The 16,254-nt window shown below is 32.3% G+C and overlaps 1 protein-coding gene across 3 annotated transcripts in view; it reads right to left on the reverse strand.

Annotated features, from left to right (window-relative positions):
• Positions 1 to 16,254, reverse strand: part of Sec15 (exocyst complex component Sec15) — a 499,079-nt gene that overhangs the window by 165,772 nt on the left and 317,053 nt on the right. For all 3 annotated transcript variants that reach the window (XM_090391741.1, XM_090391739.1, XM_090391740.1), the window contains one exon: positions 11,153 to 11,207. In XM_090391741.1, the coding sequence (XP_090247867.1) occupies positions 11,153 to 11,207 (55 nt within the window). The remainder of the gene's footprint in view (positions 1 to 11,152; positions 11,208 to 16,254) is intronic.

Here is a 16,254-nt window from a genome sequence, read left to right on the forward strand (position 1 = left end):
AGGCTGATGGATGATCAACAGCTCACAGAAAGTGTTTGGTGTACTGGAGTAACAAAAACAGAGAGAGAAAGGATGTTTGAGAAGGCAGACCAGAGAATTTTGTTTTAGTATGTAGGATATTTGTATTAAAATTCAGATATCAAACAACTTAAACATTAAAATTGTATTAACTTAAAGTTAAAATGTCATCATTATTTTATAAAAGCAGTTAGTTAAACATATGTTTTTTTCTGTATGTAGTGAGCAGGATGTTTTGAGATCTTCTTAGTTGTTTTTGACTACTGAAGTCTTGCTTAGATGTAAAATAAATTAATTTAAATTAAATATTAGAGCTTAACATCATTTTGTATGAGGTGTCAAAACATTTGTAATGTTGATGCAATTTGTATGTAGGCAAACGTCATTTACAAAATATGTTGTCACTTACTAGAGAAGCAAAAGTTACTACTATATTCATATTGTGAAATGAACTGTTATAATTTCTGTTACTTTCATTTTGAAATAATGAACTTTCCAGCACTGAAAATAATTATCGTCGTTTCAAGTATAGCAATGAAAGCAGCAATAGCGGTGCACGATGGTGGACTGGAGCAAAAGTTGCTTTATTGTATTTATGAGCATGCCCAGAAGTGAAAATTAACATTATTGAATATTGCTAAGCATTCAGCTATTGTGGAAGTAGGAAAGGGAACACAGGAGGAGAAAAACTGTGGAGTTGCTAAGTCTTCAATATATAAAGACTGACAGATGATAGAAGGTTATCCTTGTATAAAGAGATAAGTGTGAAATTTTTAGTAGTTATTTATCCATATAGGATTTATTTTATTTAAAACTGAAAGAAATTTTATTACTCTCCAGTTTATATAGAATGGACACAAGTGTTGATAAGGTTTTAAGAAGAATAATGAGACTTTAGACTTCATTTTAAAACGATGATATGGTTGATATAGTTTTTAGTAGTTTATTATGGATTTAAGTTAAGGGATATTACATCCCATATAGTTTCTTAGCCGAATAAGAAACTCAAAGAGTTTCATGCCGAATATAGTAGAAACTATATATATAAAGTTCGGCGATTCCAAGCGTAAGCAAATACCTGGATACTGCAGCACTGATCCCAAAGGGTAGTGCAAGCTGGGGCAACTCGTGGTAGAAGTGGAGCACGCTCCGATCACTATTCTTGATATTTTGCCCATAATGTGAACTTAGCTCCTAGGAACTGTATTTTTGTTCACATTATGAGAGAAGGTCACTACCCAGACCGGTTTCGACCTTTATTGAGGTCTCATCAGTGAGTAGCCAGACCTAGTTAATATCAAGTTTGTAGCGAACAGAGCTTGTACCCCTTCTACGAGCATGAAACTCTTTGAGTTTCTTATTCGGCTAAGAAACTATATGGGATGTAATATCCCTTAACTTAAACAAGTTATATGTCGCCGAATTGAAGCCTTTGGCTCTTCACATATCTAATAATTTATTAGAGCACCTCATGGCAATACTCGTAGAAGGGGTACAAGTTCTGTTCGCTACAAACTTGATATTAACTAGGTCTGGCTACTCACTGATGAGACCTCAATAAAGGTCGAAACCGGTCTGGGTAGTGACCTTCTCTCATAATGTGAACAAAAATACAGTTCCTAGGAGCTAAGTTCACATTATGGGCAAATATCAAGAATAGTGATCGGAGCTCGCTCCACTTCTACCACGAGTTGCTCCAGCTTGCACTACCCTTTGGGATCAGTGCTGCAGTATCCAGGTATTTGCTTACGCTTGGAATCGCCAAACTTTTTATATATAGTTTCTACTATATTCGGCATGAAACTCTTTGAGTTTCTTATTCGGCTAAGAAACTATATGGGATGTAATATCCCTTAACTTAAACAAGTTATATGTTGCCGAATTGAAGCCTTTGGCTCTTCACATATCTAATAGTTTATTATGGAGCTTGCTATTACTTTCCTATAGAAAGTGAAGTTACAGAAATGTCTTGGATGAAGATAACATATGTTTTTTTCAGTGCACTCTGATTTTAAGATGCAAGAAGACCTTGGGTTTTGTTGCTATCATATAGAGGGCAGTTTCTGTGCTAGTCCTCCTCATGTGTAAATTTAAGAAGGAATAAAAGTTTCTGTAGAAACTTTTATTCCTTTCAAGAAATTGAAACTCCAGAAGTTTTGTTTATATAGGAAAATAGCTGTGGTTTATGTGAATGAAAGGAAGTTGTGCATATTTAAATGTTTTTCTTGTTGTAATCTGAATAATGCACTGGTGTAGTTAAATAGTTGATTTGATATTGTATATATTTGTGTTCTTTTATAAATTAAAGATTTTTATTTTGGTTATAAGGTGTGTGTGTTAAGACTCAACTCTTAATAGGTTTAATGAGTGAATTTAAGAGGCTAAGATGTTTATGTGAGATCCCAGGATATGAGTGTGCAAGCTAGACATGAAGTTTACTTTCAGTGTTTTCTTTTGGTTTTGATTTAAGAATTTAAATCACTCAGAGTGGAGAGGAAGGATGTAGAAATTATATCCCACCCCTAAACACACATACACACAAGGAACTTTTTAATAGAAGATTCTGAAAAGGAATCTCAGTGAGGTTAGTACTTTGCTTGAAAAACTGATATGTCAAGAAGTGAATAGTAATAAAAGGAGATATAAAATAGACATTCTATTTCAATGTTTGAAGAAATGCTTAACAAGTGATGGAATCAGAGAAATCTGAAACTGTAAAGTGGCATTAATGAAGAGCTCTACTTTGATACAATTTATTTATAAAGTAGTAAAAGAAACTGTTTTCTCTGGTAAAGAATTTGAAATTTCTATTTCATTTAATTAAATCATCTGAGTGAGAATATTTATATTTAGCGAAAGTGAGGATGAATGGAACAAATTAAATAAGGAATGCTGCATGGCCCCATGGAAGTTACGGAGAAGTTTTAGATTTTGAGAAAAGGCCTTATGAAGAACTGTAATAAGCATTTATTGTTTTTGTAGGGAAACTATAAAAAATGAATGCTCAGTCTGGAAAACTGATTAGGTACATGTTAAACAAACCAATAATAGAATCAGTCATTGGGAGAATGCCTTTGTCCCCTAAATATAAGGTGATCTCAAGTATAGTTTTGTTTTAGAAAGCCTTGGATCCCAAAACAATTTTATAGTTATTAATCATATTTACCATGTAAATAATTTTATTTAGTTTCATTATATATATATATATATTTTTTTTTTAAATTTAATCTTGAGTCAATTATTTCCTGGATTCTAAAAGGAATGAAGTTAAATCATTGCACCAATTTACTTAATACTGTGTGTGAAAACAGTAAGGTGCATCTGTAAGGATACATCGAATGTACACTACAAAAAAACAAATTGATGCAGCTGACTAACAGGATTGGTTGTTACTTATGACTATTTTATATTCCAGAAAGTGTATTTTAATTCAAGAAAAATGGTTGCAAGAGACAATACTACATCTAGTGATGTTTTTTCTTCTATTAAAGATGAATTTTTTTATGTTAGCAGGTCCAAATTTTGTAATACCTTCTTTTTCAGGTGATAGTCATCAGAACAAATATTTTCTAAATATATAGAAAAATTTAGGGACTTAGTAAAAAATGTGAGATTTCCACCTCTTAACCCCCAATCGGCCATTATGTCTATAGACGTCCAGCTAAATCTGGATAAGATTCTGTAACACCCATTGAATAACATGGATAAGAAGAAGTGCAATTTGATCTCACTATTTCACCCACCTCAGCTGGTAGGGAGGTTAATCATACTTCATAATAAATTAGTAGACAAAGCCAAAACTTTCCTAAACACATCATCCTTATTAAGAGACACAAACAACTATACAACATATATAAAAGTTAAAACATATATAATATAAAAGTTTACTAATATCAGAATTTTCAATATGTTGGAGTTAATTCTCTAACATATTGAAAATTCAAATGGCCTAACATTTGGAAAATCCATCAATGCATTAAGGTAATAGGAGAGTCTGCCTCTGATTATTACTACAGAGTATTATTACATTTTGGGTATTATTGCCCATGATTTAAATGTTCCTCTTTAGAATGATTAGTACCTCATTAATTTAGGCATGGCCTCAAAGATAATTTGAAAGAAACAGCATAAAAGAAAAGGTTTAAAATCTTAAACATTGTTATGAGCTTGTTAGGGATAGGAAGAGATTTAGAAGAGACATATTTCATTCCACACACACTAAGAAACTGAACTCAATTCAATACGATAATACTTCTGACTGACACAGTGATTGCAGATAAAGGGAGGGAACAGTTTCAAAAATCAAAATGTACTTAAAAAAATCTAAGGACATTTCTAACAATTTAACTAAAGCGATCTGAGTCAAAATTAAAATCTCATGATTTGGGAGAATTAGAGGCAGTGAAAATATTTTTTCACTGCCTCTAATTCTCCCAAATCATGAGATTTGGGAGAATTAAAGGCAGTGTGGAAAGTAAGTGAAGAAACAGAAAGACAGCAGAGATCAATTGTGAAGGGACAAGAACTTGTTTAAGATTATATCCAACTTAATAATATTCAAAAATCCTTCTACAGATAATCAATCATTCTCTTGCAATGTGATGTTCCTGAGAAGATGATGCAGTACAAAGGAGATATGTTCCATAATGTTGTAGATGTGATCAGCTGAAATAATTGTGATTCTAACATAATATTGGCAAAAAGCAGAAATGTCAAACTACTTGTTACACATCAGTACAACTTAAGGCAGCTCAATTCCTAAGAGTTTGATGTAGCATTAGCTGCTTATACTAATGAAGATAACCCTTTGACAGTTCTACTAGGATTTATTGAGAATGTGCTTTGTAAAATCTTACCTTGCACAAGTGAACATTCTAGTTTATTTAACAAAATTAAAATTAATTCCAACTGACATTTCAGTTTTGAGTTATCCAATTAAGCCAAATATCTTTGAATCAGATATTTCAGCTGATACACAAATAAACACTTCTATTTCAATTCCTTGTTTTCCACTGAAAGTTTGTCGTCCATTAATATTTCTTCCAGAATCACCTAATCCAAATGTACAAGTGATATTTTCAAAATACTATTTTGAAAAAACATCAGTAACAAAGTAAAATTACAGCAATCTTCAATGGCATTTAAGGACAATGCAGATAACCACAATCTAGTGTTTTAATATTGAGACTAAATAATGATAATAAAGAAAACACTGAAGAAACAGAAGAGAACTTAGTAGGTAATGCAATAAAAGTAGTAATCATTACTGAAGATAGGAAAAGAAATCTAAAATTCTTTAAATCTGATTCTGATTTTATTTTTCTCCAGTTTATTCTTTTAATGTCTTGCACTAATGTAGTAAAGCACTCAATACAAATTTGTACTCAATCTCTCATTTACATTAGGCAACATCAGACTCCACTGAAGTATATGGAGCCTTTTCAGAAACTACTGCAGAGATATGAAAGGCAGGGATAAATGAAAAGAATTCTCAATAGAACAACACATTCATATTAATAGAAAAATCACATGGAAGTCTGAGATTTGTCTTAGACTCGAGAGCCATCAATAAGGTTATAAAACTTATTGATTTCCCACTCTGTAAGATAGAGGAATTATTCATCTATTTGGAAAGAGCACAGTATTTTACAAAACTAGATTTAAATTCTGCCTACTTTTAAATCCCTCAGAAGAAAGAAGGGCAGAAAGTACTTTGCATTTACTACTAGATGGCAAAAATACCAACTATGTAGGTTACCACAAAGTGCAAGAAATTCTGCCATGTCATTTCAATCTTTCATGAATTCATTCTTATCTGATATTGCTGGGGAATAGAGTCATCTGTTTTCAAGATAATCTTCTATTCAATGGACCTAGATAGCCAATGTAAAATCCTGTGGAATGTTTTAAAGAGATCAGATGAAACTAATCTATTTTCAAAGTGATCTAAATGTCAAGTTTTCTTAAAAGAAGTTAAGTATTCAGGCCAGAGAATCAATATAACAGGAATTATGGCAACTCAGTCAAATGTTGATTATCAGCCAAACCTCCAAAAAACAGTCAAGCAAGTTTGTAAATTTGTTGGCATGTTGAATTTCTATATAAAATTTATTCCTAACTGTTCACAGCAATTAATATCAGTCTATTTGACAAAGAAAGGTGTTATTCATTTGGGGTAGCATTCAAAAGGTAGCATTAGACACTCTAAAACTGGTATTAACTAGAGCTCTAGTTCTTGTTTACCCTAAATTCAGTTACATTTTTTTATCTTTCTGACAATGCTTCAAATACCTGTATTTGAAGCATTGTCAGAAATTTCAAGATGAATTTCAAGAAATTTGAAGATGGGATAAATTTCATTTATCCCATCTTCAAATCATCTGTATTAGAACAAAAGGAAGAATACAATTTTAAACCAGAGCTTTTGTAAGCAGGAAACAATCAGATCCAGAACTGAACTATTCAATTTATTTGAAACGGAGGTCTTCCTATTGAGAAGATTTAGATTGTTAGGACAACATATTAAATAAGATCTGCTCACCAACCTTTGTCATTTCTAACTAACATGAAAGATAAAAATCAATGTATAATTAGGTGGACATCAGAACTACAGGATCATAATACTGATATGACATTCCAGGAAACAGACATGTAGTAGCAGATTACATATCTAGATTTTTACAGTCTGATGAAGATCAGTGATTCAGAAATAACCAATTGAATCAAGATGAAGAGAAGCTCGAAATTCATGTCATCGGTAAAGTGAATAAAAAACCTAGCTCACAAATATTGGAAAAAAGAATCAGATTATTCGAGATCAGAAAGATGATCCTGTACTAAAAGCTATTTATTGTATGTAGAAGAATTGAGAAATGAGACTCAAATACATTTTTAAATTTGGAAAACATATGTGGTTAATGATGGATTACTTCTATCTAAACAAATGGAAGAAGGAAGGTTGAAAGTGCAAGATGTTGGCATCAACTGAAATGATTCCTTGGATTACATACATTTTCCATGATTCTGATTTGGCAGAACACCAGGATTTTTTAGAACTAGGCAAAGAATAAAGGATTGTTACATCTGGAAAGAAATGAAGAACTTTACTTAAATATACAAAATCATCTATTAGTACTAATTAAGATCCCCTTTCAGAGGAAAACTCTACTGCAACCATTTCCTATTCCAGCAAGCTTTCATGATGTTTCTATTGATGTAGTAGGTTCACTGCCAACTACTAAAAGAGGCAATATGTATATTCTAGTAGCATAATGTGCTAATATGATTTTCTGAGATGGTCTCAAAAAGATCAAACTACATAGACATAGTCTTTGCAGTTTGATCTTTGTAAATTGTGGTTTTCCCAGGTGTAATGATCCAAAGAAGTTCTTAAATATGATTATTTGTAGATATGGAACTCCTCAGACCTTACTTTCAGACGAAGGAGCAAAGTTTAAATCTGAACTGTTGTTGCAGCTGGTATGAAAATCAGCAATAAAAAGACAAAGACAATGAAAATAAGCAGAAACATTGAAAACATCAACTGTATCCTGAATGGTGAACCTATAGAACAAGTAAAACATTTCGGCTATTTAGTCACAGTTTTTAGTGAAGATGGTAAATTAAATACAGAAACAGACAACAGAATTAGTATAGCAGAAGCCTGGTATGGCAAGAATTAAGCTGAATAAATATATATATATGGAATAAGGAAGAAATTAGTCAAAACACTAAATTAGCTATAATACAAGACAGTGTTCAGACCAATTTTAACTTACAGATAGGAGAGCTGGGTTAGAAATAAAACTCTTATTCAAAGACTGGACACCTCTGATATGAGGGTGATGAGAAAGATTAGTGGAATGAACAGATGGCATCAATGGCAGTATCACATTAAAATGATATTAAAAAAGAACTAGCCATTATTAGCATTCAGGAATGTGTTAGCAGAGCTAATCTCAGGTGGTATGGTGCCTAAACAGAATGGGAGAGGAAAGATTAACAAAACAAGTATTCTTTGCCAGGTTGGCAGGAAAAAGACCCAGAGGAAGATCAAGATGTAGATGGATTGAAAGAGTAAAAAGTGTCATAAAAGAAAGAAATAAGATCTGATAATATTGGAATCTTGACAGATAACAGATTCATTTAGTGAAAAATTGTTGATTGGAAGTTAGTAATGGTGTAACTTTTTCATGTAGTACTATCATAATTATCCTGTACACCCTCTCCCTGAGGATACATATCAGGAATTTGATGATGACTGTTGTTAAGGCATAAATGAATACCTAGAAATGGTAGTAGATAAATTTTCCACTAATCATAGGTTAGTAGGAGAAATAAGTAAGAAAATAAGATAAGTATACAAAACACAGACACTACATTAATCAGTTTAGAAAATATAAGTCATTTACACCAGAAGATTTAGTATTGTTGGAGGATAAATCTAGTATGAAAAAGGTTGGAAAATTAAAAATAAAAGCTTTGGGTCCATACAGGATTTAAGACCAATTTTCTCCTGTAAATTTTAAGATTCAAGATGTAAAAAATCCTAGCAGAATTGTGAATGAAAACTCAAATAAATTAAAAAGGTATTTTTAAGAAAGTAAAAATTTAATTATATTAGAAGAAAAATATTCAAGGAGGAGGGATTTCATGACACTAGTTGTGCACTACATTCATAATCAGATAGCATGAAGAGATAGTTTAAAACCTCATAATCAAATACACAGCAAAGGAGAATATTAAGAAATTTTGGTAAAACAAAACTATAATAGAATGAGTCAGAGAGAGAGAGAGAATGACTTTATTCTTTAGAGATAAGGAAATATTAAAAGTGTAGTTTTATTTAGGAGGCTTTGGATCCAAATAGTTTTATACTTATTAATTTAATTTTATCAACCATGTATATAGTATTTAATTTCATGAGTCAATCATTTCCTGAATTCTAAAAGAAATAGAGTAAAAGTCATTGCACCAATAAGATATGAACTCTTGTAAATTTACTTAACACTGGGTGTGAATATAGTGAGGTGCATCTGTAAGGATACCTAAACTATGTCCATACATAAACACAACCAAAACACACACTCAATAAATAATTCTGTATGAGAATATGGTGTAATGAAAAACATGGTAGGAGACTGGAGATTAAACAAAGATATTAAGGAGTATCTCAAGAAGCAAATGTCCAACAAGATGTGGCAATGCTCACTGGCTAAATTTAGAAAACTATTTTGAAGACATAGTTCATGAGCATTGGCCAAATAGATACATTGTGTCAAGAAATAAAACCTGCATTATGGCACACAAGTGGGCAAAAGAAAATCAAGAGTATTGCAAAAAATTAAATTCCGTTGCTTTTTGGTGTAGTCAATTTATAAAAACAGGTTCTGAATTCAAAATTATGAATATCTATCATATAAGGGTCAAAACCAGATAACAGAGAGGAGACTTCCACATGCCTTTAAGAAATGTAGAGAACTGCCTGGAGCTTCTGACCTAATGTCCAATCTTTGCCTTCATATGGTGAACCCTGTTAGTAGGTATCCACCTTATACTAAACGAACAAAGACGGGCTAGCAATTTGATTGCACTTATCAGTTTAAATTAGTGGTTCTTAATCTTTTTTTTTGCCTAACATACATTTTACACTAAGTTAATGATGCAATAAGATAATTATAATATATTATTAGGAAAACCTAAATTACCATCAACATATTTGAACTGATAATTAAAAATTAATGACTGATATAAATTCATTTTTACTCAAAAAAGATGTAAACTTACTGTATTTAATAAGCCAATCATTAATAGCTATCCTGGGCCCTGATGAGATCCTGCTAATTTTTCAATATCAGGTTCAATGTTCAACAAACGAAGTCCAAAGTCCCCTCTTTCACTTATTTGCGATCTATTTCGCTGCTTAGTTTACAATTGCAACATGACGCTGAATCCTTTCTCAACCAAGTATGAAGAAGGAAAAGCAATAAGCAGTAATTGTATTTCTTTTCAAAGCTGAGGATGTTTGCATTGCATGTTTGGCCAGAATCTTTCATACCCACGCTGCTGAAATTGCACTTGAGCTTCAAGATCATTTTTTAAGTCAATAAATTCTTCACAAATTTGGATGAAGAAGCGGCATCAGAAAGAAATGGATTTATGACCTTTTCAGGCATTTTAAGCTCATCGAAGTCTCTGAATCTGATCATCAAGTCTTCTTTCAGTGTCAAAAGATGGAAACAATAACAATTCAAATCTGTATCTAATTTTAACCATCATCTGTTATTTGTAGACTTGGGAACTGCAGAAAATCTCGTCTTGCAATTAAGTCCAGGATGATTTTTAAATTTAGTCTTTAATTTGCAAAAGTACTCCACATTCTTTTTTGCTTTATTTGGATGTTTTGTTCCTAAATGCTCAATCGTTCTTGAAGACTTCATTCCTTCGTTTGAGAAAGATTTTTCACATATTAAGCACATTGATAATTGCTCATTATTTATAGATGGAATAACTCCATATTTTAAATATTCACTTGAATACTGATGACACTTTCTTGTTTCACACATTTTAATGGGCTACAGTGCTACACAATATCAGCAAAGTGGCCACATGATACCACAGGCTAGATGTAAACTGCAAACCAGGGTTGTCAGATGGATGTGAGGAAAAGTAGCAGATAAAAAGCTTATAAAAGTAGTGGATTCTGCTAAAAATATCCCAAATTAATTATTTTCAATGTAGAAAATTCAGACTCAAAAGTAGCCAAATCACTTAACTTTCAATGTAAAAATTCTAAAAAAAAAAAAAAAGCAAATAAATTTGAACAGTATTGCCAGACATACAATATTCTGAACAATGTTGCCAAACATACAATATAAATAGAAATGCTAGATTAAAGATGGAATTTTTTGCTTTTATTATATAACGCATGTCGCCCCCCCCCAGTGTTCACAGTGCCCCGGGATGGGGGGGGTGCTACCACCCAGGTTAAGAACCACTGGTTTGAACCATGAAGACATATGATAGTACAATATGATGAGATTTCATGCCAGTTGGGTTGTTGCCTGGCTTAACAAAGCCCTAAACAAAAAAGTAAAACTTATGCAGGTTATTTACTGAGATTAACTTTACTTACCTTAAGCACTGAACGAATCTGGAGCTTTACTACATGAGAACTATCATTACTTGAGCTAAAAAGTTCATAGAAAAATTAAAACAATTATATTCAACACAAACTTTTGTTTTTCTTAAATACAATTATTGCAGGATATTTTAAATTAAATTGATTACCTGGACATGCTCCAATACAGACAGAGGTACATGATTATTTCACTTCATATAACATGACAGGATCACAAAATTAAAATCATGGATCATGAAATTTATTCTTAAAAAATTATGAACACTTCACAGAAAATTTCAATGATTAATAATAAGGATGACAAGTTTTTAGTCTCCAAACCATTCTAAAGCAGCAATCTAGGAAATAGGCAACTTAACCAGATCCTAGTGATCCCAAAGGCATGGAAAACACAAGAGCTTGTGAATCTGTCATACCTGAACCCACATTAATAATTATTATTCTTTTGATCACTATTTTGATTCTATATAAGAGGACAGAGAGGTGTACAGGGAGAGTAAGCAAGAAGCCAAGAGAGTTCTTGTGCAGTCAAAGGCCATGGCATATCAAGATCTTCATGATCAATTAGAAAAAAAGGAAGCACAGAGAAAAATTTATCGATTGGCAAAATAGAATCAGATATTAAACTCAGCTCTTCCCTTTATGCAAAGCATTGAAGTTAATATCTCTGATTCTAAATACCTCAAAGTTTTCAGGATTATCTGACTAAATTGAATAACAACTATAAAATTTATTTGGCATAAAAATCAGCAATAAAAAAGTCCAAACCAATGAAAATGGGCAGGATTATAGAAAACATCAGCAGTATTCTCAATGGAAAACAGAACGAGTGCAATATTTCAGCTATTTATGCACAGCTTTTAGTGAAGATGAGATGGAGAAGAACAAAATTTTGTGGCATGATGGGGAGCTAGTTGAATAAATTTATATGGAATAACAAACATTAGCTAAAACACTACTAGGATTGTAGCAAGATACAAGATAATGTTCAAGCCAGTTTTCAGATATGACAGTTGAGTTAACAATAATTCACTTAATCAAAATTAGACCATAGACAAAGCATTTGAGAAAAATTAAAACTGGAACAGATGGTGTCAATGGCACAACCATATTAAAATTGAAGATATTAGGAAGGAACTTGACATTGTTAGCATTCAAGCATGTGTGAGTATGATTAATTTAAAGCATGGTCACTTAAAATGAATGAGAAAGGAAAGGATAGCAAAAGAGGTGTTTAATGTGAAAATGGAAGGAAAAAGAGCCAGAAGAAGAAATTTTAATGGATTGATTATTAGAAGTGCTCTACAACAGCATTTCTCAATCTTTTTAAGCCCAACAACCAGTAAAATGCCTAAAACAATTCTATGGACCACTAACTTACAGAGGCGTAGCGGAGGGGGAGCGATCCACCCCAGGTGGCACTTTTTTGGCATTTTAAGAAATCTTGCCACACTGTCTATAAAACAGCAACTGAGTGATGAAATAAGACTTCGACAATGTCATTGATGATTTCGCGAACAGAAAAGCAAGAAAAATAACATTTTAGAATGTTGAAATTAAAATTTTACTTCAAAAATAAATAGTGTTTTTAATTTATTTCCCTATACGTCGTTTTGACTTTTTGAAATTTTTTTAAAAAACCTATGTAGGAATTACCAACATTTCTGAAAAAATGTGCCATTTATAACATAATACATCTAAAAGAATGTTTTGAATACATATGGAAACATAATTAATTAAATTGGAAGTACACAATTAAAAGTGTATCATCATTGAACAAAGTTTTAATTTTTATCAAACAAATAAATAATATGATATAATTATGTTACTACTTACTTTTAATGAGATGGTTGAGCTTCTCAGCCCTTGCAGAGTTGCTGGATATCTGGCTCAATATTGCTCAACTTCAGTCAAAGTTCGGCACGCACACACACACAAAGACGATTTCAGTATTTTGTTTTTATTTGAAGGAGCAATGAAAATCCTTTCTCACAAAGATAAGTTGCAGAAAACTGCATGACGATTTTCAGTGCTTCTTCAGACAATTCGGGAAATTCACTTCTCATCGAAGGTAAGATCAAAGATCATGGAATCGCATTTTAAGTTCACTGTCACTTGAAAGCTCAATTAAATTAACTGTTCTTTTTTCGATAACAAAAGGTTGTTCTCGTGACTGCAAGCCTGAAATGGATTGCGACCCCCCAGAAATTTCTTATAAAAGTTATTCGGAAAAATGTTTCGAAATTCCATTTCGGATGTTTGAGATGGTCACAAACCCATTCCAGAAACTCAGAATCAACAAAAGTATAATTTTCCACTAAAAAGGATTCCAATGTTGGAAAAGGTGCAAATTGTCTGTCTTTTACATAATTAATCCATAAAACTAGTTTTTTTCTCGAATACCTTTATTTCCGTAGGCATCAAGAACAGTTAGAGAATTTCCCTGAAGGGAGAGATTTAGTTCATTTAATTTCGAAAAAATGCTGAAAGATAGGATAGTGTTGATAACCATGCTTCGTCAACAAGGAGTGATGCAAAATCAGAATTACATTCATTTACAAATATTAAAACTTCGTGCCTTAATTGAAATAACCTTGTTAGTACTTTGCCCTTGGAAAGCCAGCAAATTTCAGAATAAAGCAAAAGTTGTATATATTCACTGCCCATTTCATCGCAGAGTACTGAAAATAACCTGCTGTTTAACGGTTGAGTTTTAATAAAATTAACTAGCTTTACAGCGTTGTCTAGCACAGTTTCAAATTCTGGTAGCATTCCTTTGGAGGCTAACGCTTCCTATGTATGAAACAATGTACCCAATTCATATCCAGAGCTACTTCCTTGACCATAGAAACAACCCCACTATGCCTTCCTGTAAGGGTGCGAGCTCCATCCAAAGAGAAGCCTATGCATTTTTCCCAATGAATCTCTTTGTGTATTATGTAATTATTGAGAGTGTGAAATATTTCTTCTCCAGTTGTTCGGGATGGCAAAGTTCTACAAAAGAGATATCATTATGAATATTGTTATCATGCACATATCTCATGTACCATATTAACTGAGCATCATCATTAGTAACAACAGTAGTCTCGTCTATTTGTAACGCATAATAAGGGCTCTTCTTAACTCTTTCGATTAACTGAGATTCTACGTCACCTACAATATCATTAATTCTGCGACCAACAGTGTCATTTGAAAGAGGAATCAAATCAACTTCTTTTAGTAGCTTGTTGCCAAACACAGTTTTAACCACATCTTTTATGATGGGAAGTAGCAAATTTTTCCCGATAAAATGAGATTTCCCTGTTTTTGCTATGCGCAAACTTAAGAGATAGGATGCTTCCAGTGCCTTCCTATTAATGGAACCCATGGCTAAAACTATATCTTTCCCATGAATTAATGTCCCTAAGCATCGCTGAAAAATTCAATTGGCTTATTTTTCACATCACAATGTTTAGTTTCTAAATGTTGGAGTTTCGCAGGTTTCATGCACTCGTTCGACAACAATTCATAACACAAAACACACTGAGGTTTCTGTTCAATTTCATCTCCACACTAATTAAACCCGAATTCCAAATATAAACTGTTATATTTCCTATTTTAGTCTTTCTTTGAACTGTTTGTTTCTTCTACTTTAATAGTATCAAATTTACTCACATTACAACATGTGTATCACATGTAGGGTTAGCATCACCTGTTTCATTTGCTCTTCTTTTCAAGTCCTAGTTCTAAGCCACTTTTCCATTATTAAAAAAGTTTCTGAAAAATATATAAATACTGGAGTTTAACTCAGTCCAAGTATCACTTAGCACTTCTGAATATATACTGAGCCTTGGTTGAAGGAGGAAAACCTTCAATAATAAAAAATCAATGAACAAGCAATTGGTTGAAATGTGGATAAACGCATGTTCACTTCAAATCTGACAAAACAGCAAGGAAAGATGGAAGCAATAAAACTATATTGTTGTTCCCTTCACCCCTCTTTTATTATTCTTCATTCTGCTGCTAAATTTGTAGCGGCAGAATGACGAATAATAAACGAGCGGTGACGTGAACAACAATATAGTTTTATTGATTCCGCCTTTGAACATTCTGACGCTATTTGGTTTTTTTTTTTAAGTCTCCATTTGATTTCAATAATTTTTACTTACTTATTCAATTTTAATTTTTTTGTTTAGATAATTAAAAAATATATATTTATTTAATTTAAGTCTGCCTGCAGACCACCTGTCCCATCATTGCAAACCACCTGTGGTCCACAGACCACATGTTGAGAAACACTGCTCTAGAATATAGAAATGTTAGATATGACAATATTGGATTGATGACAAGTAATAGACTAATTTGGAGGAAAATTATTCTGATAGGAGATTAGTAATTATGTAACCTTAATTATGAGGGTACATATTAGGAAAATGTTTTTTTTTTTGTTTGTTTTGATGTTAGTTCCACTCACAGAAAGCTGTAATGCTATAGCTCCATAAGGGTTAGATAATCTGGAAACCATTCTACAAACATGGTATATTTTCATGCTACTTCTGGCTCCAGTTAAGCAAAGTACTAATATCAAACTGGACAGTAAAAACCATCTTTCACCTAAAGAACATCCAGCAGGATTGTAAAATCTATAGCACATCTGTATCGTATGGCAAGAAAATTAGAAGAAAGAATCTGCTAATGCATTTTCTGAATAGCAGAAGGGTGTAGTTGTTTGGGTCAGAGACACTATACCAGAAAACAGAAATTCTGTCTAATGGATGAGAAACTTGCCTGGAATGTTTGAAGTTAGATAGTAGATGATGTTGACCAGTAGGTGCTTGTGTTTCTTACATTTTTGGAAGAGAAAGGAATGACTGGAATTGATGAAGTGAGAGAAATTTAGATGACATTTTAGACATAAAAAGAATTATTCCTTATTTTTCTAGTTATTCATATGCATACCCAAGTTCAAAGTTTGACTATGCTTATTAGTAATACCGCTTTGAAATTACTAAAGTCCCTGGCTAATAATATTCCAATTTACATATTCTAATGATTTTTATTATTTTTTTTGTACACTATATTTTTATGTAATGATACCGATTACTGGTATGAACATA

The sequence above is a fragment of the Typopeltis vanoorti genome, chromosome 4, assembly GCF_054136105.1.
Source record: "Typopeltis vanoorti isolate ZY-2024b chromosome 4, IOZ_Tvanoo_1.0, whole genome shotgun sequence".
Lineage (NCBI taxonomy): Eukaryota > Metazoa > Arthropoda > Arachnida > Uropygi > Thelyphonidae > Typopeltis > Typopeltis vanoorti.